The 26,973-nt window shown below is 39.5% G+C and overlaps 3 protein-coding genes and 1 long non-coding RNA gene across 9 annotated transcripts; 3 read left to right on the forward strand and 1 right to left on the reverse strand.

Moving 5' to 3' along the window:
* The first annotated feature begins 82 nt into the window (after positions 1-82).
* LOC128873179 (mortality factor 4-like protein 1) lies at positions 83-2,050 on the forward strand. Its single transcript, XM_054116549.1, has 6 exons — positions 83-298; positions 411-528; positions 597-905; positions 983-1,195; positions 1,259-1,428; positions 1,514-2,050. The coding sequence occupies exons 1-6, from the start codon at positions 271-273 to the stop codon at positions 1,684-1,686; spliced, it is 1,011 nt and encodes a 336-aa protein (XP_053972524.1). The 5' UTR covers positions 83-270; the 3' UTR covers positions 1,687-2,050.
* Positions 2,051-2,415: 365 nt separating this feature from the next.
* LOC128873178 (serine/threonine-protein phosphatase PP1-beta catalytic subunit) lies at positions 2,416-10,062 on the forward strand. 4 transcript variants are annotated; one of them, XR_008456345.1, is made up of 7 exons: positions 2,416-2,591; positions 3,058-3,129; positions 5,957-6,444; positions 7,440-7,538; positions 7,625-7,864; positions 7,951-8,113; positions 8,565-10,062. XR_008456345.1 is itself a non-coding variant. In XM_054116545.1 (6 exons), exons 1-6 carry the CDS (start codon positions 2,477-2,479, stop codon positions 8,056-8,058), a joined length of 1,122 nt encoding a protein of 373 aa, XP_053972520.1. In that variant the 5' UTR covers positions 2,416-2,476; the 3' UTR covers positions 8,059-10,062. The 4 variants fall into 4 exon arrangements, 3 of the variants coding, with proteins under 3 accessions (XP_053972520.1, XP_053972523.1, XP_053972521.1); XM_054116545.1 differs by having other exon boundaries at positions 7,951-10,062; XM_054116548.1 differs by lacking the exon at positions 3,058-3,129 and having other exon boundaries at positions 2,437-2,591; positions 5,789-6,444; positions 7,951-10,062.
* A 465-nt stretch (positions 10,063-10,527) lies between these two features.
* On the reverse strand, positions 10,528-26,630 carry LOC128873188 (uncharacterized). 3 transcript variants are annotated; one of them, XM_054116562.1, is made up of 8 exons: positions 26,471-26,630; positions 19,768-19,904; positions 19,381-19,534; positions 19,091-19,179; positions 13,894-14,037; positions 13,001-13,255; positions 11,789-11,880; positions 10,528-10,821 (listed from the first exon to the last, which is right to left on the reverse strand). In XM_054116562.1, the coding sequence occupies exons 2-7, from the start codon at positions 19,865-19,867 to the stop codon at positions 11,798-11,800; spliced, it is 825 nt and encodes a 274-aa protein (XP_053972537.1). In that variant the 5' UTR covers positions 19,868-19,904; positions 26,471-26,630; the 3' UTR covers positions 10,528-10,821; positions 11,789-11,797. The 3 variants fall into 3 exon arrangements, with proteins under 3 accessions (XP_053972537.1, XP_053972538.1, XP_053972540.1); XM_054116563.1 differs by lacking the exon at positions 26,471-26,630 and adding an exon at positions 26,033-26,183; XM_054116565.1 differs by lacking the exon at positions 11,789-11,880.
* LOC128873189 (uncharacterized) lies at positions 20,667-25,466 on the forward strand. Its single transcript, XR_008456347.1, has 3 exons — positions 20,667-21,116; positions 21,178-21,418; positions 21,614-25,466. It is a non-coding gene; the product is annotated as an uncharacterized LOC128873189 (long non-coding RNA).
* Positions 26,631-26,973: the final 343 nt, after the last annotated feature.

Consider the following 26,973-nt stretch of genomic DNA (forward strand, 5'->3'; position numbering starts at 1 on the left):
TAGATAATTGTGTAAATGAAAAATCTCTAGTACGATGACTATATAACTATAGGGTTTTCTAGTCTACATTGCGTATCAGCCTTTACGTGCGATGTACAAGACAAAGCAGGACGCCGCTTTCAAAGTTATGCTTTAACTTTAAGTTAATCAGTGGAAATCAATTGTTTGCCATTGGCGCGAATTATTGACAAATTTCTAAAATTTAGACAATATTTTAAACTGACGACCCAAAAACCAGTAGCCAAAATAAGCAGTTCAAAGGACGTCAACATGCCACCAAAATGTAAATTTCAGGAAGGTACATGTATTAGTTTTTAATACAATTGTATGAAAAGTTACACTGTCCACTAGATAAATTTTGATAACTAAACGTTAATTCTGTTTTCTTTTTATCGTGTACTCGTTCGTAGGAGAGAAAGTTCTGTGCTTTCATGGACCTTTAATTTACGAAGCAAAATGTCTAAAATCCTCAGTTACCAAAGAAAAACAGATCAAGTACTTTATTCATTATGCTGGATGGAATAAAAAGTGAGTATTCATTTCGCATTAATAAGTGACATAATATTCATTCATAAGTATTAATGTAATATGAATAGTTGGGATGAGTGGGTGCCGGAAAGTAGAGTTCTGAAATACAATGAAGCCAATGTGCAAAGACAAAGAGAGGTCCAGAGAGCTCATTCTAATCAACAATCTACACAGAAAAACAAGAAAGGCAATACATCTTCTAAAACTCAAGGACGTAGAAGTGAAGGTGGACGTGAAAAAGATACGGATAGTAGAGCTAGTACTCCTGTTGCCACAGTTGAGAAAAGTGTTAGTCGTTTTAGCAAAGGTACCACTAGCTCTGTCACTCCATCGTCCTCTCATGATTCTACTTCGGATGCCCCGCGTAAAAAACGCAGGTCTGTTTTAAAGTGGTGTTGCAAAAATCTTAAATATATTAGATGTAAAGTATAAGGTAACCAAAAATTGATTGCAGCCGTTTAGAACCATCCGGTGAAACCGAAGAGTATCTCACCAAGGTGGAAGTTAAAATTAAAATCCCAGAAGAATTGAAATTTGTACTTATAGATGAATCAGAAGTTATATTAAAACATCATAAATTACCTGCTTTACCTGTGAAAAATACAGTGGACAAAATTCTAGATGATTATGTTGAATCAAAATCATTAGGAAAAACTGATTCTGTCAGGTATTTATATGTTAATGATTTAGCTTATCGTATTACCATAATTCCTAACGTGATCATTTTCAGGGAAAGTATATTAGAAATAACTAAAGGTATTCGTGAATACTTCAATATATCCTTAGGTCTGCAGTTATTATACAAGTGGGAACGTCCACAATTTATTCAGATTATGAATGATAATCCAGAAACACTGCCCAGCCAATTATATGGTGCATTCCATTTACTTAGGCTCTTTGGTATTATTTTATTAAATTCAACTAATTTGTAATCCTTTCACAAAATGGTGAAAGACATTACTATGTAACTAAATTATTCTTGCAGTGAGACTCGGCGGAATGTTATCGTATACGACATTAGATGAAAGAAGCATACAGCTGCTATTATCACATTTTCACGATTTTTTACAATACTTACAAAAAAATAATACCGAACTTTTCAATCTTCAGCAGGATTACGCAGATTCACCGCCAGATTATCACAGGAAATATGCCTAAGTTAGTATGATCTGATGGATATTTTTAATTAATCGAAGCAATATATTACCACGTTTTTATCAAGAATATTTCGTATGGCAGTTGGAATGATTGTTTAAAAAACATACACATTGACACTGTTGTATCATAATTAATTTGTTATACAAATAATTAGGTAATTGTACAAATTTAGTACCTTTACGAATGGTGTGTTAAATACTATTCAATGATTTTCTGAATTATGAGATTAATTTTTTAGTTGACTAATTGTACAGAAAAAAAATATACTCCATACACTTTAGTTTAGACGAAAATATTAATGTCTTTTATTTATTGTAAATATAATGTATTATAACTTTATTACCCAATTATAATTTTACACATATTCGAAGGTGTTCAACAGAAATAATGTATGCCATTTTTGTTTATTAGTACCACTCAATTAAATATCAATAGTTTTAAAATAAAGGTTATGATTACCCGAAAGCATAAATAATTAAATAAAATTACTATACTAATTGATGTTTGATTATTTAAATTTTCGATTACAATTCACAAGTTTGGTAATATTGTCGAATTAAAATACGTTTTTTCGATATATAAATTGTAATATGAAGATGGATCAGAAGGGGTCTAAACTAAATTAAAGCCTCGATATTGATAGTACTCCCTACGTAAGTAGTTACTACTACCTGAAATTCTGCCTCAATTTTGGTTTGTCATGATCATTTTTTTTACATTTATACAGGATCGGCAGTCGATAACAGCGAACGTATATACATGATGAATCTACAAGATGTATATACAGTAAATGCGTATACAAACGTCTCATCTAGCTACAAACATCGGGTCAGTCAGTCAGTGGCAAGAAAAAATGGCGGATGTCGAGTTGAACGTCGACAACCTGATAAAAAGATTGTTGGAAGGTACGTGATAAAAAGAACGCCTTGGTGAAAAGAAAGTGTGCAGCTGTTTACGGGATTTTATCTTCGATTTGGTGTACAGTTAACCGAACATTTTTCCAAAATACCCTGCGATAATTGCTCGATGCGAAGTCGCGCCGCGTACATCGAGCATATACGTTTCTTTGTAGCCAAAGGAAGGAATTAAATCGTGCGCGGTTTACTTTACGACGTTTTATATTTGTGTGTTTTTCATGAACCTGCAAATGGATTTTCTTGATTTTCTTTGTCCATGGAAATTTGTTTCACTGACGATCCGTAGATTAACGAAAAAAGAAATATCGATCTTCTAGTGTTGCAGTCGTAATTTGTACATGCCAGTTGTCCACGGATTTATCCCCTACTTTTCTTTATTTTCTCACAAGGCAAAATTATTTCTTTTTGTTTGTTCTCTTTCTCATGCTACGTGTCGGAACTCTGCGCGGTAAAGTATACCACACGCAGAAAGACCAGGTTCAGAAGAAAGCCAAGCTAAAAGATATTTTCTCGTCGGATTTTGTCGGTACGCAACAAGGAAACCACCCCACGTAGTTTTCTTTACGTTTTTTAGTTGCGTCTTTTCCTGCCTCAACGTCGTGAGTGATCGCTCGCTATCGTTTGCTTATGATATACAATATAAAACGAAGTAGAAACTAGATATAGTGTTGTGGCACCTGCAACATCGGACTTCACCCAAGATATCATCTTTGTTTCAAGTTGATTTTACCATCGTACTGCTAATGTCCCCCTTAGCTTTTCTGGTATTGTTGCACCTCGTCGTCTTTCACAGTTTTCTACAAATTCCTTGTATCAAAATCGTATACGTCGCATCTACAATGTAAACATTACATGCGAACCTGTGTTTGTAAAGCAACAACTATTCGAAGTACGTGTTATACTTATGCAACGGATATAACTCATAACAATTCAGTTTGCACGTAATATATTGCTTGACTGCAAATTCGTTTAATTGCATGTTCGATATATTTGTCAGTGTTGATTCACAAGTTACCTTCTTCTATCGGAACACTGTTTGTATGCTTCTTTATCACCTTCTCTTAACAAATGAGCTATCTTTTATGAGAATTAGACAATATTCTCTTTGAAGATCTCATAGCACAACTTGTATGTACCTTGGTAAATATATTGTTTGTTTTAATGTCTATATCCTAACCTACGTTTTTCTCTGTGTGTTCCATTAATAAATGTATATCGCAATGTTGACATTATTGAACATATTCGTTAGGAGTATGCTTTGGTTGTCTTGCGAATATTACAAAGAAACACGAAGCATTCGCTATTTTTGCTCAGACAGACTTGATACATAGCAGTCGTTGTTTGATTATACATTTCTTACAAAACATATATTATAATTAGGATGGAAACGATTGGTGAAGCATACATTCTTTTTAACAAAATAAAAAAGGGTTTTTACGAATCTTCTTGCGTAAATGTTTTCTACGAAAGTGAAACCGTATTTGTATGCAAATTGATAAGATTGTTGGAATAAACCGTAACGTATCACGAGTAGGGACCGGTCCAAACTATCGCGCCTGATCGTATATAACCACGACAATGATTAAGATTTCCTTTTTTTTTTTTGTCATTCGCCCATCTCTATAAATAATAATCGTAATATTAATATAAGTCGTTCCCGATGCTTCGCTGTATTTTGAATTTTGTATCTTTGTTTCCATTAATCATGAAGCTTTGATACTCGGTGATATGACCTTGCCGATTGCAGTTTTCCAATAACCACCATCGGCCCAGTTTAACCGCACCGTGAATTCCTTCATAGCTATAAATAATCCAGTGACACTGGTACAAGGTTCCGAAGAGTTATCTGCACGCGAAATTGTTTTGTTTTTTATTTGGTGGCTTCGAGATCCGTTTAACCAGCCATATTCACAAACCTCTCTTCGGAATATTATGATTAGGCGATTACATAAAACTGTCTAACTGGCTCTAGGCTTTTGTTTTCGAGTGCATTCCGCAGGTTTATGTTCGTACGGCGTATTATTCGAGCTCATATAGCCACTTAATCCCTTTGAAGCATTATAACTACAGTGTGCGACAAGCTTTCGTATTTCGGATTATTGCATCAAGAGAAAACCTATATTACGTAGCTTCGATGTTTTTATTATCGAACCGCTTGTCTTATTTGTTTCCTTAAACAATTGCACCATTCGAAAATACTGACATTTTTTTGCGCGAGTCGGAATCTCGCATTTATTTTAAAATGGTTTAAAAACAGATCCTTCTTCCATTGGAAACATGCAGTTAACGAAATGTGACACTAGGTGGTGGGTGCACATGAAACGTCGCCTCTTTTCGATTAAACTCGATAGGCACGTTAATCATTATTAATGCTTCGTGTATTATCGGCTTTAAATGCAAGAAATCTAAATGAATTTTTCGATAGATCATTCTTTCAATCTTGCACCGATCCACGTGTATAAATTCATCTCTAAAAATCTAAATCAACAAAATATCACTTAGCTCAGTGTTTCTCAAAGCTTAGACTTGAAGAAAAGGACACTTCATATGCACCAATCTACTAAATAAGTACAAATCTCAGTGCTCAAGATGAAAGTGTTATAATCGGGCCAACAGATTTTGTTCGCGAAAGGTCACCTTCGCCGGCACAAATCGCATCGAACACGATTTCCACTTCTACGATCTGGTGTTGCGACCTCGGTGACCTTGAGCGATTAAAATCGTTTGCTCTGACCAACAACCCTCAACATAACAGACAGTATTACATGCAATGATAACCCCAACAACAGGACGACACGAGAATTCGTGAAATCCGAGTAATCGTATTATATACCCTTGCTCTCTTGAATCGGTTCTCGGTAGTCAGACCAGTGGAGTAACCAGCAATTCTGGGGTTCGCGTGATCAAATTTATGTTTCGTCCGTTGTAGAGAAAAATTAATATTTCTTATATTAGGCCTAATATATTTTAGGGTCGATTATTTCTTATAGAACCCATATCGACGAAACAACGTATACAGCCGAACCAGTAACAGATATACGTTTTGTTTTTACGTCGCCAACTATCCACGACCATTGTTTTCCATTTGTTTTGTCAATGAATGTATAATTGTCCGTTCGACGTACGAATCATCGTTGTATTTAACCGATATTATATATATATATTTTTTTTTTGTTGGTATAAAGTCGGAGCCCCTCGAATTGCGCGCCCCTAGTTACACCACTGTGTCAGACACCTTGATGCTCCAGCGTAGAATTATGCTCGATGTACCTGTGAAACAAATGTCAGCGAAGCCTCGCGTGGTTGTGGCGCCGGAAGAAATGCATTTAAACGTGGAAAATTTTTGGGCGCAGTCAGAGGGAGCCGGCCAGGAAAGACCGTGTTAATGTCGGAGGGTGAAGTGCGCGGCCTTTGCCTGAAGTCACGGGAGATTTTCCTTCAGCAGCCGATCCTGTTGGAATTGGAGGCACCCCTTAAGATCTGTGGCGATATACACGGACAATACACCGATTTGTTACGACTGTTCGAGTACGGTGGTTTTCCGCCAGACGCAAACTATCTTTTCCTCGGGGACTACGTCGACAGGGGTAAACAGTCCTTGGAGACGATATGCCTATTACTAGCGTACAAGATCAAATACCCGGAAAACTTCTTCTTGTTGCGCGGCAATCACGAATGCGCCAGCATAAACAGGATATACGGGTTTTACGACGAATGCAAGAGACGTTACAACATCAAACTATGGAAAACGTTCACGGATTGCTTTAATTGTTTGCCAATTGCTGCGATCATCGACGAAAAGATATTCTGTTGCCATGGAGGGCTCAGTCCAGATCTACAGGTGATTCTATGTTGTAATTTACTAAAGATCGTTCTCGAACCTTACGGAATTAAATTTCACCAAGTACGAACGTTATTTTTCTTATTAAACAGCGATGTGTTCCCTTCTCTGTCATACGCGGATAGTTTCGTTTCGAGTAACCATAAACTGTACAATACGGAGAATCGTTCCGTGCCTGCAAAATCGATTGTTGAGTATGCGAATTATATTAATAGAGATGCTTGCGTGTATAACGATAATAAGGAAAACATTTCTAAAGTCTTAAATAAGACTTTGTTAGCGCTACGAATTTTTCGTCGAGTTATTCGGAATGTAAATGAATTAACGCTAGAGGGAACGCTATGTTCGCATTTGCTACCTTCGTTAATTTAACGTCCTTCGAGTGTTATCGAGAATCATTTAATTTCTCCGTGAGCTTTTTTCGAAATCCGAACGTGTATCTTTATTTTGGTACACGTTTCTGATATTCGACGGAGGGTCAAGTTTTTCAAAGGGTAAACGATTTCTGCAATGTTGCGTGCGGAAGGATCGTGCTAAAATCGATACGACCTTCTCGAAGAGCACCTCGTAACGAATCGAAACTACATACGTACCGTTGCGTTGATGCATTTACGATGAACGAGTTAACGCGCACATTGTTTCTTGAAGCTTTTCGAAACGATCCTTCGTATTTTTATATTTAAAGACCTCGTACGAATGGTCAGCTTACAGTATAAAACTACTTTATAACAAATTTCAGCGAGCATTAATGAAAGAAATTTAAAAAAAAACACGACGCTTATTGATTTTCTATTTATACTCTAAGAAGGAAGAGAGTAAAAGTTGAGACTGTATTGATCTTTAATGGAAAATTAGTATCCTTATAGAATGAAGTATTGATTTTTTAGTATCTGGCTCGTTCGCGTATAAAGATTATATTTATCCGCGCTCTTAAGAATTATCAATGGAAGTCTTTTCCAATAAATGTTTGTAACTTTGGTGCGTTTGTATCATAGAACATGGAACAAATCAAACGAATTATGCGCCCGACTGACGTACCTGACACTGGCCTTCTCTGTGATTTGTTGTGGTCAGATCCAGATAAGGAAGTCCAGGTATGAAATTCTTCCACATTCTCTGCTCGACTGTGTTTGTTATTAATATAAACGACTGTTATAAATCGCAATTGTTTATGTTGTAGGGATGGGGAGAGAACGACAGAGGCGTTTCTTTCACGTTCGGCCCGGACGTAGTGTCCAAGTTTTTAAATCGTCACGATATGGATTTAATATGTAGAGCACATCAAGTAGTCGAAGATGGCTACGAATTTTTCGCGAAGCGCCAATTGGTTACTCTGTTCTCTGCGCCAAATTATTGCGGAGAGTTCGACAACGCCGGTGGAATGATGAGCGTCGACGAAACCCTCATGTGCAGTTTTCAGGTAGAGTTTGCGTTTGCACGGTATGCTATATACATATTACACATTTCCATTTTAATTGATGTATATTGATGATCGTTTATACGCAGATATTGAAACCGTCGGAGAAGAAAGCAAAGTACCAATTTGTAGCAATGAATACAGGTCAAGGCACAAGACCATCTACGCCACAAAGGAATCCAGCCAAAAAGAAATGACAGCCTCATACTCACTTTTTGACACCAACGCCGTTAGTGGAAGCTCTTGTGTTAGGTAAATTGATTTGGCATTTAAGGAAATTTATCGTTAATTTCATTGAATTGAACTTAATATTAAACTTAACATTAAGGAAACTTAAACTAATAGACAGCAAAATTTATATTAAAGAATAATGTTAAGAGCATAACGTTGTAAGATACGCTCTACCACTACCAGCAGTTACACCGGGAAATGAGTAAGAAAACAATGGGTGAGATATAGCGCTGTTTGATCGTCAGAAATTATTTGTGATCATTGAAGACTTTAAAATACAGCTCTAACTTTTTTCTTTGCGTATGATTTAAATGTAGATATTTTAAGTATACAATTATGTTGACTGATTAGTGATTAAAAAAAGTAATCGTATATTCGTAGAACCTATACGAGTGTGCTTGCTATGGAACGTTTCAAAAACGACTCTGAACTTTGCCAATACTTTTCATGAGTATTACTTTTCGTGTTTCAGCATGAAGACGTCAAGAGAAGTGTGTAAGATTACCTCTTCCTTGATTACATCTTAATAAGATAAGTAATATAATAATTACAAGCGACACTTTTTTCATTAATTCGAATAAGGATATTTTCTGGGAATTATTTACCTGCACCTTGCAGATGCAGGTCGTCCTTTACGCCATTAGCGTTTAACGCGAATGTTCAACATTCTCATTTGAGTATTTATTGCTTCCATGTTAAATGTTCAGTGTAATTATTAGACTTGGTGATTATTCCTAATATTCATTTTACTATTATCGTCATCGCTTTGAAGCTAACTTAATTATTATCGTTTAACTGAAGGCGCTACGTCATGTACATAGATATTCTTTCATTTCACTCCATATCTTTTTTTTTTCGTTATATCGTGCCTATGCAGGTTTTAATATCTTAGTTCACAGTATTTTACAATATTGACAGCACGTTCCAAGGTATGTTGTAGAAATATTAGATCGTTTATTCTTCAAGAACAAAAAGGTGGAGAGAAACAGAGAACCAGTATTTTTAAGATAATGTCTCTATGCAGATCATTACGCCTTTGTTCGAAGGATGTATGCACGAAGAAGCGAGATTAACAGAAATAAAAATTCTCTAAGATGCAAAATATACTTATTAAGGGGTTGTCTTTATGAAGAATCTCGGTTGCTGAGAGATTTGAATCTTGCTGTAAAGATAGGTGGTATACTATTCCACTTACTTCCATCGATATAAGTGGGGTAGTTAAGACACGTTTACTCTTTTTCTTGGATAAGCAAAACTCGGATGATTGTCATTTCTGAAGACTTACTATTTCACTTTCAGATGTTTTGTTATTTTGCTTGTCGGGGTATAGTTTGACTTTTGGATTTATTACGCGAATAAAATTATTTGACGCTTAGTTTAGATATACCCGTGTGCAGCATTTTGTTAATCGTACTACGAGCTCGAATAGGGTAGCTATTATATTTTCTTCGTACTACAGGAAACATTTAGATTTTTGTCTTTCCAAGGGAAGGTGAACATTCTCAGTTGTTAAATACTACGTATTCTTTCTCGATAGGTTGTTCGATGTAAAAGTAATTTGTATAATTAAAAACTGCGTGTATAGAAAGTATCAGAGATGATTCAAACACCGATGTGTATAGAGAATAAGTATTTAAAAAGATTTATCAAGAGCGTACAGTGAACGATACACTATTTAAGAAGAAAACAAATTATATTAGATGGAGTTATAAAGCCAGAATACACTTTGTTCCGAAAACGTGAAAGCATCAACAGTCACGTATTATCTGAAAGTGAAATAATCAACTTCGATGCATCGTTAGACGATAAAGTGATTGGCGAGAGTTTGTTTATAAATATTTGTAATTTATGTTTGTTAAAAATGTTATTTAAGCGGCGAAGACGAATCATTTTTTCTATTTGCGAGACTTGTATCGATTTATTGTACGATGATTATTAGAAACTGTTAATAGAAACAAAGTATGAACATATTCGAAGAGATTTTGTCGTTTAAAGTATTCACTCCTTTTAGCATTTAGATAGAAAGAACTTGCAACAGTCACGTTTTAGCGAGTCGAATTAATCGACCGTCTTCCCTCCGTGCTCCGGCTTGTCCTTCCCTCTCCCGTTATAAGTTTAATTGTAAAAGAAGCGGTTGTGATCCCTCGATATGCGTTTTGTCCGAGACTCAGAAATTATATAAGTACACAGATATATTTGTAAAAGGCTGATCGGTCGAGATTCGACGATATTTTATGACATAGCAAATAAATATGAAGTACTCGAATCTCGGCAGTGCACGTCTATGCAATGACATCCAAAAGATGTAAAACTTTCAGATAATAAACATGCATATTGTTGTACAAACCTGTTCCCATGGTCGATGGTTGTTCGTTTTAGATCGTATTAGATAACGATATGTTATCCGCGTTGTCGAAGAAAGAAACATCTTGTAGTAAAATTTGGGCAGTGTTTATTTTATTCGTAGACAGCACGTATGAAGAGTACAATAAACCATGGTGTCGAGAAATGTTAATAAATAAAACTCCGTGGACGATGGTACGCACTGTGAGAAACAAAAGACAAAGAGTCAGGCAATAGGTGTCGAACGGTTTTTTGGGATACGATGCGAATACTGTTTCATATCTATTTTTTGTTTTATTTTTTCGTGGTTTTATTTCACTTTTTTCATCGCTTCTTTTCGTATCATGCGTTCCATGTGGGGCGACACAGTCATCAGTAGACGTGAGCTGGAAAAAAGACCGATTGATCTATCAGGCACAAAAATCAATCGATGAAAAAGGAAAACGATGCGAAAGTAGCTTCGAGAGTTCCGTTAACGTGACCGTATTTTTTATTGTAAGCACAATGTTTGTTATTTGAAAGGAATGCACGGCTTTCGTAGAACTCTCAAAGCGTAAACTGGGACACAATTGATGTAATACGAATTAGAATACGTTTGAAGAGGGCGGGGCGGGGGGGGGGGAGGGGGGAGATAGGAGAATCTTCACAATGGAAAATGAGTGGTCGACACAGATCGTGTTGTCGGTGTCAGTCGATATCTCGAGTAACATCTAAAGCTTGTGTTATGTTCGAACGTAGTCTGCGAAAACACAAACTGTTGACGGAGCAGAGCTCTTCCGAGAACTGGATGCTAGGGACTTATTAAAATTCCGGGAATATCTGTCTGCAGGGGACGGGCTCGAGTTTCCATCGGTATGTACATGTGTATATGTATATACATATTAGTCAAATGAAAGTGTACATAGAGGAACACGTTTCAAATAAACAGACCTATTAGAGGGAACGTTGGAAATACAGGCACGTGAGTCACGTACAAAATACAGACAGCTGTGTGGCGCTGCTTAAACACAATTCTTCTTTGTTTTAATTGGATGATTATGTATCTCGTAACGTAACGTAACGTAACGAACAAATGATTCATGATTTTACGATGACACGGTTAAGATCGACGTTGCTTACATTCGTCCGAACAAACCACGTAACACGGGTTTTGTTCAAACCGATACTTTTGTTGTTCTTATTAATGCTTGTTACGTTTAGCTGCGTGTTAATCATAAAGTACATCTAATCGTAACCAGAAATATGCACAGCGATGACGTCATCGTCTGTTTTCGATTATTATTTGTTTACTATATTAACGAGTAAAGGATGAGGGGACAAAACACTTGGCCACATTTTAATCTTATCGCTCACTTTTTTTTCTTAATATGTGGTACGTTTATTGTACCACGGGCTGCTAAAGTGAAATCGTGGAACTGGCTGCGAATAATAGTAGTATAACGCTCCTGAAATATAACAAACATATTCGTGTTCCGTATCATTCACGTTTACTGATGAATTTTCTGTTTCCTCTCTTACTCGACGTCGACTCGTCAATCCGTCGCGAAAATTCACTTATTTTCAGTTTCCACGATTCGTCGACGAATTAAACGCGAGCAGTAGGAAAATTTGCAACGTAAACAACGATTGATCGACTTAGCACAGGGCTTCGTATCAAGGTGAAGCCTCGCCGGGACAAAACAATGCTGCGAACTCAGCAGCATTGTTATTGGAGTTTACGAAGTTTACTGAACGAGTCGAGGAAAAGCAACACGATTAATTTCTTTCAAGTCTCTCGAAATAATCGTTGCCTCCCTTAATAATAGCGAAACGCGTCATTGTACGAATCGTAATTTTTCTATCTTGAGATGCTCCTTTAACGTTTCTCGAACCAACTACGAAACTCGTGTAAATTTCAAAGTTCATTACGCTATTTAACGTTAGCAATTTTAATAGAGGCCCGTCTACTCGACGCGGTTAATCGATTTGTCAAAAGTGTCAAAAAGAAAAAGAATCATTTGGCTAAACGTTGCAAGTCGACGGTCGCGGTTGGCACGAGCTTTCGCGAATTTCGCGGATTGTTTAAGGTACAACAATATCTGCGCGCGTGCCAACACGCAAAACAACTGTTTAGATAATGCCAAATGTAACTTTTTCGGTGTTACGTAACGAAAAGAATGCGAGCACGGAAGACTTTGCGCGAAGGAGATCTCAAAATAATCGTTAAATTTGTATGTACGCTTTAAGAACTGATGTCATAAGTAGTGATAGCGCAACAATTATCACGCGTTTCGTGTTTCTGCGAACAGTTTCTTCTTTTGATTTCGCAACAAACACCGAGAATAGAAATCCAAAAATTGTTACTCTTCTAACTTTTGTCTTTTCTTTTTTCAGGTCAACAGTTTCGCTCTCCGTCTGGAGAAATAATTACTTTCCTCCTGTACATCAATTACGAAGCTCCGAGCTAAATAGGTCCCATACCTTCCCCCAATTTTCAAGGTTTACGACATAGCTGTAACTTCTCCAGATAAAGAGCGATCACGTGTTGCTGTAGTGTCGGGGATAACGAAAGAAAAGTGTACATACCGAGAGGCCTGATTGGATGTCGGCTCCACAGGTAGCTACGCTTTACGGGGCTAAGGTAACTGTCCCTTAGATAGAACGGGGTGGCTCTTTGAGCATAGCCCGGGATATAAGGAGCGTAGCTCGGGTACCACCATGGGTCTCTGGTGAACGCACTGACCGGTGCCATTGGTGATGGTTCGAGAAGGTCGAATAAAGGCTTCCTCCGAAGCAATGTAGAGAAAGACGGTAAGAAATCGTTATCGAATAACAGGTTACCTGAAATTAAACAACATTCTCGAAACACGTTTGTCAAATTGCGAGCTATTCTACATTATTCCAGGTCTTCCGAATTTTAATGAATCCTTGCTTCGATTGCATAATAAGCACCAGTCATTAGGGGTATAACAATTATTTTGAAGAGCCATTTAAAAGAACAACTGCTACATTTATATCGTTTCTGTTGGTAGTCGTCAATCACCGCGGCTCAAGTATTTCATCATATGGAATTACAATACTTGTCACTGTCGGAACACTTGTACGGTATCGCGTTATCCAACTACATATTTAACGTAATGTCTAGAATCGAAATAGACAACTGTGCATCGAAGATACCTATTCGGTATTCTCGCACTATCTTGAACAACTTAAAGCTGATTTCATTAAAATTTAGATGATCCCACTATTTTCTGTGATTCCACAAAAGACGAGTTTCCGCGCACAATTTTTAAGACTGGATACAACTTCCCCTCGATCCGATTCACGGACCACCACTAACAACTCTCAACACTGTACTAATTAAATACAATTTCATTTATCAGAGAGATGTTTTGTTCAGTTGTTAAAGTTCGGGGCTGAAGGGAAACTGTCTACTGGTCTCGTCTCTCGACTCAAGTACCACAACGAGGAGTACTCACCGTGGATGTCGAACAATCGTTTCGCACTGAGCGGAGGGCTTATATGCCGAGAGAGTAGAGGCGTTTTGCTTGGGTACATCCTGTCGATGTCTGCCAAGCGGTTCAGATGATCGGTCCAAGCTTTCTCAGGGTCGAATGGTTTCGCTGTATCGTGATATTTATGGCATTGAAACAAAAATTCGTGGCAACTAAACAAGCATCCCCGCCGGATAAATCGAACCTTGCGAACGCGGCGAGATATGCTGCTCAAAATAATTAGAGGATGTAACTCTTGAGAAATTGCAACACATTGTTTGAAGACCTCAGCAGAGATATCGCTGGTGTCACAGTATTTCGTTTATTTTTGACGACTGGTTCCTTCTTCCGAATTCATGCTCTACCTATTATTGACAAACAAGATCGTCTAATTTTTCGTTTTTCGCTGTTCGGCTGATTCCGTGCAGGGATGCTGTAGATGTACTTATAAACAGCGAAGCGTGTTTCCAAACGTTCTTCGTCTACTACCACGATTAAAATTGTTTAGTTAGTCGATGAACGTTTGAAAAAACGTTCTTGCATCTTCGAGCAAAAGAAGGACGCACGAAATCTCTAAAACGCACATGTATTTAAGGGGGAAAGAAAGTTCTTTGAAATGGTTGCATCCTTTCTTTCGCACTGAAGAGGATCCATATCGATCGATATGATCCGATCTGATGCGCTACAAAAAAAAAAAATAACAAGTCCACATAACAACATATCACTAGACTATGGATTCCTCTCGTCCATTTGTTTTTTCTCCAAATAATCATTCTGTATACCATAATCTACAATCTACGAACGATCACGACATCTCGTATCAAAACCGTGCGTACCATCGGTTGATCGGTTCGCCGTGTGGCCTGAATTTTCTCTTGATTAGTGTGTTAGCGTCAAGCGCCTGTTTCACGTTAAAGAAATGTCTTTCTAGTTAGCGACGGTGCATTCGTTATAGATAGTTGGACTATTTATCAAGAATGTACAGGGTGATCTAAAACATGGGAACCGGATGCAGAAGCTTGTGATATTTTTTTCAACCGCTATTCTTAGATCAACCTGTAGTTTCATGCAACATTTTTACATCAACGTGAAAAATGAATAAACAGGTTAACGTGCCGAATTTCGTTCTCACAGACGCCGATATGGACGTAACGAGTTAATCGGATCGCAAAGTGTTAGAGCGCGAGGGTTCTGTCCCTGTTTCGTGTAGTAGTCAGCCGTGCGTGTTTCTCCTACTTAAAAAAATAAAACAAATTTAGCCTCTGAAAGCTTAGGGTGTTCGCGGAATTCTTTCCTTCGAGGACAAAAGAAAAATCTCGACGCTCTCACAAAATAAAAAAAAGATAGAAAAAAAGTAAAAGAAAAATAACACGACGTCACGTGTAGCTGTGGAGAAAAAGCATACTGACCTGACAGGACCAAAAAATACTGCTTCAAAAAATCGTCCTCCCCCGACGGAGAGGTGACGGAAAAAAGCTGTGGTTCAGCTCGAAATTTCCGAAAAATAATTACTCGATTCAACCGACACACTGTCTAGCCGCTACCGATCGATTAGCATCGTCTCGTGTACCAAATATTATTTCTGTGAACTATCAAAAAGCTCCTGGCTACCAATTAATGAAAGTATCGGTAATCGTTGCCTGAATCTCTTAATATCGACTCCTCTTGCGACTTTTATTTAGTAGTACTATTATGCGACAGTTCGTAATGTGTTTTTTCCTACACCATCGTGGTTTCTAATCGCCCAATTAATTAGTATCGATAAGTACTGCCATAGGGTAAAGCCATACAGGGTGTCCCATAGATAGATGAAAGAAATCGAAGCTATTGAGATTCTATATTCTTGATTTATCTTTTCGAAAGGATTCCTCTGCTTCTGGTTCATACCATGTATTTATAGGACAGCCTATATAGTTGGATTACTTAAGCTGGTAAAGGTCAGGGGTGGACGGGGTTGGGCTTAAAAAAGAGTACATGCCAACTCCTGAAAAAGATAGAAATTTCTGGATTTGGTTGAAATTAATTGCACTGTCTGTCGTTTGTTAGTAAAAAGAATGCTCGATTCGCGTGCGCATTATTATAAATTAGAGCGTGTATTAATACAGTCGCTATCAATTCTTTCCTATCGTCTTTGCGTCTGCCTTTTTACTTATCGTGAACGCTACTCTATTTTTTATTACTGCTCACAATAAGGGGAGACAAGCGACGACGTTTAACGGAAAAAATCGGTAGTAGAAATTAAAACGCAAAAGCGTCGTGAGAAAATTTCCAGCTTTTTCAAGTTTGGCGACCATTGTGAATTCTAGTTTATTTCTTTGTTTGGGCTTCATGAATTACTTTCTCGTGTACTTCGCTCTCTTACTACAGTCTCTTTCCGCTGTCTTTGAGTTCGAACTCTCGCCATACAATCACATTTTGTTTTGTGTCAGGCACTCCTTTCTACTTGTGAAAATTTTCAAAAACTTCTCGCTCCTTTTTGGCGATTATTTCACGATCCAAATTCGAGGCGCTTGTTACTTCAAATCAAACGGCGACCTCCACCTCAGCTGCAAGAGTTAATTTTCCAGACAGTTTCTCGCAGTAGCCAAATATTCATTAGGTATCAACCTTCCACTCACCCCAAAAACGTAAAAATAGTGTACTATTAGCGTCGTTAGCGAAACGTGACGAAAACATTCCATCGCAAAAAAAAAAAACGACGCTTATAAAAATGTTACAAAAATCTAAGTAACGATTGGACAAAAACTCACGGTCACATGGAACAAAAATTGGTAAGATCGTCGAGAAAAAGTTCAAAATCGTCATCAAATCGGTCTTGTTTCTCGGTGCCATATTAACTTTATTAAAAATTTGACGTATCGGTATACAGCAGTTTTCTCGTGCTTGTGAAATCTTGATTGGCCACTGTTTCAAGATGGTTTCGATCGCAAATTATTTCTTCTCCTTGGTTCTTTGAACCGTGGAAGGTCGTCACATTTTCTTGCCGATCGTTTGAACACAACGATAGAGAGAATACGGTGCGTGCGCGTGTATCCAAGCTCTGCTTGGCTTTTATCGACGAGAAAGATTGGATAAAGTGTCAAGGGTATGCGTTAATTTGTTAATACCTATGTGACGAATGATCCTGGCCAATTACTATTTTATATCTGTAAGATCTGGATTGTCGTGAAAACACGAGACCATTGGAGCGAGTGTATACCGATTTCCGATGACAGAACTGATGATTTCTAACAAAAGTCTTTCGTATTCGGACTTGTCCTGTGTGTCGTGTATGAAATACTCAAGGTCAAGACGTTAATCGAGTTTGGTGATTAGTCGAGTGTTAGAAGAGATTGGTAGAGGGATGATCACGGTTAGTAGAACTTTCTCCGTAAGCAATGACGAAGTTGCACTCGCGTAGTAAGCACGTTTCGCTCATTCGTCTGCCAGTGTCGTATAATTTGTTGTCGCCTAAGGTCGCTCAAATCGATGGTGCGTTTGAGAAATTGCCACATGTTTGGTCTAGTGCCTGGAAAGAAATTAGAATCAGAGCTGTCCATGTTTTAACCCTGGAAGCGGGTCAGCTTATCGATTTTTGTTTCTGGGCGATCGACGAACAAAGATGATCTTTATGATCGGTGATTGATGAACGATGATCCATGATGGCTCGATCGTTTCGTCTGTCGTCTGATTCGTAGGTCGTCGCCATTCCCATCCGTCGACACATTCGCGTGCGTCGAGTCATCGAACAGGTGCGACACATCCACCAATGTTTCACTTGATTAGTTAATCGCATTAATTTGTTTGTTAATTCATTGCTACTGGCTCTACTGTCCCTATTACTACCGCGTTCGTCACACTTGCCCAAGTTTGTCGCTTATTATAGAAAACAGAGATGGCCGCTACAATCTACATACGTCATTTGTCCACTCGTCCTAACATCGTTTACTATTCTAGTCGAAATTATGTTATGCGATGTGCTGCAGCGCGGTTATGGCGATTAAGTGACGTTAAAATTAATTTTCAACTATCACAAACAAATTTCAATTACGACAAATGTTTCCTTGGTGTAAACGTTCGTTCTAGTATCGATCGAGTTTCGTATAGTCAAGCGACCATTCTTCATCCGCTGTTACGAAGTTAATCGTTATTAGTTACTGAAACCAGACTTTGCCCATCTCTGGTGTACAGCAGAGTCGATTAATAAGACACTCGATCGGCGAGATGAAACGTCGATCATCAGTGGATGTCAGCCGTTGCTCCTATGTTTCGCGTAGCAGTGACGTCTATAATTCGGTCTTTGGAAGGTAGAAGAGCGATGTTTTCGTTTTATGGAGGACACAAGAGACAGAGAAATGATTCGTCCGTTCACGGAAAGACTCGCGAAGCAGACAAGTCTTAGACATATTTAAACATATTATATATTTTGTATGTAGATGCATGTTTTCATATAGCGACATATACGTATAATAACTTAGATACAAAGATGTGTAGAGTAATAATTAGTGGTACACATATGGTATGGTATGAAAGTAGATTATCGATAATATTATATGATTTCGAGTTTACTTAACACGGTCTGATTAGGTGCATACGCGTTTCACACACGTCGGAGGGGATGACACATAACAATAGAATCTAATTTTCTGTATTTTTTAGTTACGATCGAGTGCAGGCAAAGGTGGAGGCTTGGGGTACGAGACGGAACCTCCGATTGGCGTTTCTGGCTTCTGAGAAAGGCCTCGGAGGGACGGTTGCGATCGCGAGACACAGACACCTCCGACATGTCCGCTATGCCTTTTGCCTTTCCTTATGCTTTTTCATTTGATATTTTCTAAGATATTTTTGTCGGTTTGTTCTCTTTCAACCAGAAGCCAAAAGCACCTGGTTACATTCGACAAGTACTTAATTAAACTAGAAAAAAAAACCCCGAGAACGAGCGGTTATATATAATCATTTGGATTAACAGTACACAGTGACGATTGGTGATTTCGTTCCATTTCTCATGCGTTTCGTTCTTTCTTTCTGGTTTCGTTCTCACTTAGCCGTTAGCGGTGAGAATCTCTCGTTTGTCTTTCGAGATGTATGTCGTTTCGTTTCGCGCTTTCGATTCTTTTGTTCTGTTTTGACTTTCTTTTTTTTTTTAAATTCAGACGTCGTTCACTCTCTTTGGGACTTTTGCTCAGAGTTCTTTAGTACGTACCGGGGGTGAAGCGTTCTACAGGTTTGTATTGATGGGGGTAGATCTGCCTCGGTGAGTAACCGTAGATCTCACGGTGAACGGGCAAGTACCTTAAAAAAGAAACGAAAGATAACGCTTAACAGAGACATATCAGAAACTGAAAATTTTCTTTCGACTAGGAGCAAGCATTCTTCCCTGAAAGGTCAGTGTTTGATTACACTCGGGATAAATATCTCTACGAGCTTAAAAATCCATGGTTACGTTTTTGGTTGTATCGTGGAAATAAGAGGAAGCGCGCTACGATTACGTACCTGTATCCAGGAACATTGATGCGATCGGCTGCGTGAATGGGATTTTCAAAGATAGACTTTCCGAAAGGCCACGAGGAGGACAGCTCAGGGTAATCAGAGCGGAAAATGCTGCGGGGTCTGTGCGTGTGTTCAGGAGCCCTCATATCATCGGTGCCTGTCATCGTTAAAAATTTATTTACTTACTATTTCGAAAACGTATACATGTTACAGGTAGTAGATTGAGGACAGCTACGATAGGAAGCAGAAATAGAGGAAGGGCCGAGGACCTTCGAGGTAAAGTCTACTCGTGGATGCCAATAGATCTGCATCGTAGCGTGGTATACATTTTGTTATTTATAAAGAATGGACAATTTTTACTTGGGTTTACTTGGAGAATATAGAACACACCTTTTAAGGCTCGGACATAACTTTGCCAGAATTTGGCTTTCCTTGTGATGGGCTCGTTGCGCCCAATCATGTCGAGATTGCTTCTGAAGCGCGCGTCCATTTTACCGCTCTACTGAACTGTTAAACTCACTCGTTCGCTGAAACAAACGAAGGCAGGCTTGATTAAGTACCTTGAATCGAGTTTTGCATTATTTTTGTATTGGCGTATTTCCTTGCTTCAGCTTGGCCAGACGTGCCACGCGACCTAACTTGGTCAGAAAAGGAAGATCGTTCGCGAATTTCGACGTGGTACTGTTTACTTTTTTTTTACTATTTACTTTGGAAAGTGAAAATCGCTCTTCCTGGAACGGTATGGATTTTATCGGGCATGGGAGTAAACATTGCAAATGCCTTCGAGTGCGTTAATGTTTATATTTACTTGGAGGGATTATCAAGCGCGAGCGTATCGTTTTTTCTATCGTCATTGTTTTGATTCAGTTTACGAAATTGTCCATTGACGCGATTCCTCGAATTCCGTTAACAACATGTATGTAAGTACAAACACGAGTGCGATGGCATCTCGAATTCGACAATTTTAGAGTTTGCAACGCTAGCAGGCTGTCAACCAGCTAAAAATACGAGAATTATCGACGATTATCCGCAAAGGCGTTTGCTGGCATCGTGTCGTTTTCTAAGAATAGCGTGTCAATTTTTCACGGTCGATTTCTTCGTAATTTTTAGTAAAGACGATTTTGCAATTGTGTATGTTCACGACATTGAAAAGGAATGGTTCTATTCTAAATCTAATAATATACGAATCGTTGCTTGCTGAAAGTTACTGAGCTTTAAAAACAACAAATCGATTTATTGTTCTTAAGAATCATTGAATTAATTGAGAAATGTAATTCATAAACGTACAGAGTAAAAGTTGGATGGTACATCAACGAGTAAAATATCAATGAGATAGTTGATTGAATGAGACGCGAAAATCTGAATTTAGTTCCCGCATTCGAAAATTACTATCGTTCCGTTTTCGAATACCGAATAGTATTACGGGTATCAGGATTGGCCGCGGCATTCCCCGGATCAGCCAATCGAGGACTGCGACACAAACAGGAGCATCGTCTTTTCTTTTTGTTGACGCAACTGCGCAGCTAATTTTAGCAACACTCGCACTCATACTCGGCCTGGATCATCCGACGCTTTCGCACGTATTCCTATTTCATTCTCGGCAAGAGCGATCGAAGGTCAACCGAGTAAATTTGGAATACGTAATATAAATTAATCGTTTTTCTTCAAACATTTATTTCCAGCGATCGGATTCATTTCCGGCCATTAATCTAGTTGCTTCTAGTAATTTCTAATCTCTGGTAATCATTTTACCAATCCTAATTCAAAATATACCTTACTAACGATGAAATTAATCATTAGGAATTTGTCAAATCCAGTCGGAATTTGAAGTTTTTTGTTTTAAACATGTCGATTGCCATCGATGGGAATGTTCATTTTTGAAGGGTTGGCACGGCTGATTTCGAAATTCAGTACGGGAAGTGTTTGCGCGGGGTATAACCGAGCTGCTTATTACATGTTCAACGTTTAAATAATTGACATTAAGCGTTTAATTAACACCAAAATGGATCTAATTACACATTAGGCGACTTTGTTTATCGAGGTTAGTTGCTCTGTTAAATAATCGTTAATAATTTATATGTATATTTTCGAACATAAACGTGACGAACTCGAAATCGAATAGCGTTTGGAATTAGATGGATCGTGAATATCTACATTTACGTATTAGAATTATTTAAATATGTACACCGCTAATAATTCGAACGAGATATTAATATTTCTTTGTTTTCTGTCTTAGATTAACCAGTACGATCTACGATCCAGTCTTAATACACGAGGCCAGAGAAGCTGACAACCGAGACAACGCTATCTTTCTGGAAAAATCATGCAGGAGACACATTTATTCAATGTATGACACACATCTGACGTGTGAATAGATAATGCTTCGTGTAATTATCGTTTGAGAAAGATTGAAAGTCAGTTAGAATATCATCGACAATTTTTTGACCAAGTATTTTATTCCATTTGTCGCGTTAGATGGTGGCACCACCTATTTCTCTATTCGCGAGATAAAATACTGTTCGATTGTATTAACAGGTGTCTCTAGGGTCTGCGTCAGTAGAGCAAGTGTTTCGTCAGTCGGTAATCACTAAATGTATACCGACATTTTATTTTAAATATGTACCTATTTCCACCTCGATCGATCAAATGACTGATTCTACAGACACTACTTTATCTATCGAATGGAAAAATATTTCACGAAATATTTATTTATTACTAAATCGAATAATACACGAAACAATGGTATATTATTTATACATTTTATGTAAGAAAATAGGCAAAAGTGAAATGATTCGAAAATGGTCGTTAGCGTTAATCGGATACTCGGACGTCCGTTGGAATCGTTTAAGTCGATAACACTGGCATACGCCAATGGTCGCGTAACGTCGAGAAAAGGGGAAAAATAAGAAAGCTCGGTGGTCGTGGTCGCAAACGATGCGTCGTGACGTAAGAGTCCCGGATTCGCGGTCGCTATATTTAGGCTGCCCGGGCCCCGGTCCGTTTTTAGTCGGAAACAGGTGGACATCCAAGCTGTGCGAAGGCAGCATAGCCGACGGGTCTCCGGTTGACTTTGACCGATTTTCACCAACTCCCATTGGAATGGGCTCCCTTATGCCGCGCACCGTCGCGTCGTCACGATAATGACCCATTAAACGTCCGTCGCTGTTTTCCTCCAATTTATACAATTCTCTATTTTTACTCGCGAGCGTGACAGTTACACCGCTTAAGATAATCGAACGATCGACAGCCCATACAAGGATCTCGAGTACCTTAAATCGCTCGATATCAACGTCGCAAATTTACTGCTTCGCGAGAATTTAACTTACAACTAGCAGAGTCAGTTAGTTTACTTTTCATCGCGAGTGCTTTTCAACGCGCGTCTACAGGCGTCTAACGATACATCGTCTCGTTAACCATGGATCCTCTAGATATCGAAACGGTTAGTAGCAAACAGTTGCGCGGAGTTCGTCACTCGGAATACCGGAGTAGAAATACGTTCCACCTGGAAAACGGGGTCAACCGCGTTCTTCTTGATTTCAAGTACAACGCCCATTCATAAAATACGTTTTATCGTCCCTCGTTTGGTTCAACTGCGTATCGAGGTAGTTAGTTTGCGAGAATTCGATTTTTTTCTAAAAATACAGCGATGGTGGAAGCGAGACCGCGATAGGAACTCGAATCGGGGAGGCGGGTATACATCCCCATCCGGACGCGTGTGTAATCTAGATGGCTTCTAAAAATACACGCGGCGCGGTCAAGCAAATCATCTGGGGCGTAGGTCCAAAAACTGAAATACGTCCCGACTGGCATACCTTTTCATAGGTACACAGACGCGTAGCTTTCTGCGCGTTCTACTTGGATGCGTCATCGGTGGCGTTCGCAAAATTGCAGCGAGAGCAAAAGAATCGAATAACCGAGGCATTTGCCAGACTCTCGGCAGACACGTGGATTTCTTCGGTGACAGGCGATAGCGATAGACGCACTTTCATCTGTCCTTTCCTCCTACCCTGGCTGATATCGACATAGGTAACCTATTGTTCGTAGTGGTTCGTCCTATCAATTCATTGTAAATTCGAGGATTCGGTGTATTCAGAGATCACTAATAAACCTAGTCTACGAAAACCAAAACGATTTCGTCATTCTACCCTTATTCCCAGCAATTATAGGCCAGGTCGTTGCGACAAATTTTAATTTACGACGTCCTCTAGATTCTCATTTGAAAGCTCGTTGACAGTTCCGAGTTCACTTGCCAAAGCATACGTCCATGGCTCGCAAATGTAGCAGTGCTAGAAAACCGGCTCGCGTCGAGAACTCGACAGGAACCGAACAAATTCCCCGAGCGTGCGCTTCTTCAAGTTTTATAAGCGAAGCTGGCCGTCTCGCGTGACTCGTTAAAGGGTGCACGAGACCCGACACCACCTCAGAAACGAGGGAAACTTTGGCGTATCGGTCTACGATGCGGAAACTTTAACCGTCGGCTGAAAAGACAACGAACACGACACGTTGTGGTGAAACGCGTGAAACGGTGTTACTAGAATATAGCGACTGCCTAGTTGCATCAAAAGTTTTCTATCGTACAGCTCGAGTAGAGTTCTGGGGAAGCCCTTAGGAAATCAATAGGACCAGGTTCGTATAGTTATCGAACTTTGTCTAGCAGAATGGGTAATTCATTTTTCGATCAGCCCTGACTGACGGGATGATTATAAACCTGCTCTGTTCCCTTAAAGACGTAAGCTTTGATTGCTCGGAGTAGAGTCCATTACTTCAAGCTTTCCATCCCCTGTTTATCGTTTAATTGCTCGAGTACTGGAAAAGGTCGAAAGTAGGTTGAATCGTTAAATTGAAATCTGGATACAATTTATAGCGAAGCACATTTCGAAACTGAGAATCGTAAATCTTTCGATGGATAGTTGACCTAAATAAATTGAAGTCAGTAAACTCAAGTACATACTTGGACAGACATATTTCAAAGTAGATTAGTCGATAGAATGATGCTAGTAGCCGATTATAATTGTTTTGGTTCGAAATCCAAGTTCCGCTTCGACTAGAAAGTAGCCTTTTCGCGACGTTATATTTAGCCGGATGTAGCCGAAAGTAGTGACGCCTTAATTCGGTCAGACGCGCAGTTTAGCTTGTCAAGCGGTGCGAGGCGCCTCTTGGCACTTGTGACGTACTTTACGATATTAAGAGAATGAGCAATCTGGAGCGTGTCTTTCTAGGTGCTTGTAATTTTATACGCGGTACCTCGTGGAAATTTTAAACGTGCAAGACTCTTTGCGAAACATTCACTCCATGGTGAAACTATAACATTCGACAGAATAGAACACAAACTCGACTCTATACTGGTCCACCTATGTATATCTTCTAACTACGATCGATCGCGATTGTTATTAATTTTCCTTCGACCACAAAAGCATCGCTACAAATAAAATGAACGAGTTATTCCATGACCGAAAATGTAACTTTTATTTAACGGATCCAAACGGTACGCGTGCCATTCCTTAGGTAAAACGCATTCCACGGTGCTTTACAGGCGCCAGCAAGAAATAGATGACGCTAGAAAAAGTAGACGACGCGAGATGGCGCTAATCATTGGCAAAAATTATTTAACCGTAGAAAGGGAGCGGTTATAACAGACACAACGGACTTGGCGGCACTCGAGGGCCCCTAGCTATTTTTATCCGACGGTATAAGTACACTGCGGCACGTTACATAACTACCAAACAAATTGCTGCCAATTATTATAAACAATTCGGCCGGTTGCGATTGGCAACGAACTCGACCGTGTCCACCTTTCGAGAAGTGTCGTGGACGCGGCAGCCATCGAAGTCTGCCTTGAATTGGTATGCGATCGGGGCGAAATCGAGACGCGCGTCGCGCCAACTATTGCGAGCGCGCCTCCACGAAATTAGAACCACGGATTCGGGACGATATTTCGCGAGTTTCGAACGAGACGATGATAAATCGATCGCGATCACCGCGTCAACTGCCACTTCACACTGCTTAAACAAACTGGACAAAGTTTGACGATAATACACTAGGTACGGAGAGAACGGTGACGCAACCACGCACTGTTTCAATATTTATTTAAGCGTACTTTTACTGTTTTTCGACCGTGTCGTTTTACACGGCCATTCGACGCCATTTTCTGGCTCGTGGTGTGTCGAGGTAACCTTGTACTCCAATTTCACCGGAGTCGTTCCCCCAGGCACGCACTTGCATGTGGTTTGTATCGATAAAAATAGCAAAAAACAGATTTATCACACGGGAGGTAGGAGGTACGGTGTTATAATTGGGAAGGGGTAGCTGTTATAATACATACAATCGTTGGCGTGCATATTATCGTGGTATATAGGGATTGGATAAAAATTCGATGAGACGGGAACGATCGTTCGATCGTGGTGTATTTATCGTATTTCTAATAATTCTTGATTTTCAAATAATACGATACTTTGGTCGTTTTCATCTCATCGATCAAGCGCGAAGGCCGAGTGGCTCACGCCGCGATTAGCGTTATCGTCGAGTGGTTAGTAGCATCAATTAGTTCTAAAAATATTCGCAAGGGTGTAGGGAGCGATATGAAACGCAACTGGGTACGTGTGAGTAGACGAAAACAGCGCAGTCTGTCTAGGTTAATGGAAGAGCGAATTCCTACTAAATATACGCAGAGGACAAGCAGCGGCAGAACCACGTCCAGTCAGGCGTTTCCTCTTTTTTTCACTGTCGCACAAACGAGCATCGGTAGAATGCGAACGTGACGATGAACGATCTTCGATCTTCCCTCTCGTAGAAGAAACCGTCTCTCGGAGTGTGTTGGTCGGTTCGACCTCGAGTGTCGCACTCGCGTACGTTGTCTCTAACAATAAGTTCTGCCCCAACCCTCTCTGGGTATACGGATCTCTTTCTCGATTTTGCGTGTTCATGCGTGGCACAGAGACGGTCGAGATCGATTTCTCGCCGGTGAAAGAAATGTTCGTTTCGTTAACCAAGTGACAACGAACAGAGAAAAAAAAAAATAGAAAATAATAGAGAGAAAAATATGGCAAATAAACTCGAGCTTTGACCGGTGGTCGATGGAGATGAGGTCTTTTACCTAAGTATTTCGGACGACCGTTCGGTTCGGAGATTGGACCTTAGACTGGGCGGCTGCCGCCAAAAATGTGGACTAGTATACCGGACGTCGGTACGGTGGCGCCGACCAGCGGCGAGTTTCCGCGTCTCGCCACGCGACATTTATGGCACAACCCCCGCCAACGGATCGCGATTGGTCGAATCAGCCCCGCGCAAGAGGAACCTTCCGTTTTTCCCTGATTACGTTCTGCGCGTCCGTTTAGTTTCCACCTCGGCGAATCCTCACGGTTGCTATTTTGCACGCCCACGCGTTCCTCTTTCTTCGCGCCTCTTCCCACACTTTTTCAGCCCTCTGATCGATTCCTAATTCCGCGAAATTTCGCTCGAACTACGATCGTTCTTTTGCAACCGATCTTGAGCATCCGCGTGTAGCAAAGTCAAGGTTACGGGATAACTGGGATCTCATCTATAGGTGGAGGAATGACAGTTAACTAAATTTAATCAGATGAATTCACGAGCCACACA

Source organism: Hylaeus volcanicus, chromosome 3 (assembly GCF_026283585.1).
Source record: "Hylaeus volcanicus isolate JK05 chromosome 3, UHH_iyHylVolc1.0_haploid, whole genome shotgun sequence".
Classification (NCBI taxonomy): domain Eukaryota; kingdom Metazoa; phylum Arthropoda; class Insecta; order Hymenoptera; family Colletidae; genus Hylaeus; species Hylaeus volcanicus.

What these genes read in the sequence shown, in the direction of transcription:
- LOC128873179 (XM_054116549.1), top strand. Translation starts at nt 271, where the DNA reads ATGCCACCAAAATGTAAATTTCAGGAAG. An exon ending in AAAATGTAAATTTCAGGAAG is followed by an intron (nt 299 to 410) that starts GTACATGTATTA and finishes ACTCGTTCGTAG; the next exon opens with GAGAGAAAGTTCTGTGCTTT. An exon ending in TATGCTGGATGGAATAAAAA is followed by an intron (nt 529 to 596) that starts GTGAGTATTCAT and finishes TAATATGAATAG; the next exon opens with TTGGGATGAGTGGGTGCCGG.
- LOC128873178 (XM_054116545.1), top strand. Translation starts at nt 2,477, where the DNA reads ATGCGTATACAAACGTCTCATCTAGCTACAAACATCGGGTCAGTCAGT. An exon ending in GATAAAAAGATTGTTGGAAG is followed by an intron (nt 2,592 to 3,057) that starts GTACGTGATAAA and finishes TGCGCGGTAAAG; the next exon opens with TATACCACACGCAGAAAGAC. An exon ending in CCCTCATGTGCAGTTTTCAG is followed by an intron (nt 7,865 to 7,950) that starts GTAGAGTTTGCG and finishes GTTTATACGCAG; the next exon opens with ATATTGAAACCGTCGGAGAA.
- LOC128873188 (XM_054116562.1), bottom strand. Translation starts at nt 19,867, where the DNA reads ATGGACGCGCGCTTCAGAAGCAATCTCGACATGATTGGGCGCAACGAG. An exon ending in ATCAATGTTCCTGGATACAG is followed by an intron (nt 19,180 to 19,380) that starts GTACGTAATCGT and finishes TTCTTTTTTAAG; the next exon opens with GTACTTGCCCGTTCACCGTG. An exon ending in ACATCCAATCAGGCCTCTCG is followed by an intron (nt 11,881 to 13,000) that starts GTATGTACACTT and finishes GTTATATTTCAG; the next exon opens with GAGCGTTATACTACTATTAT.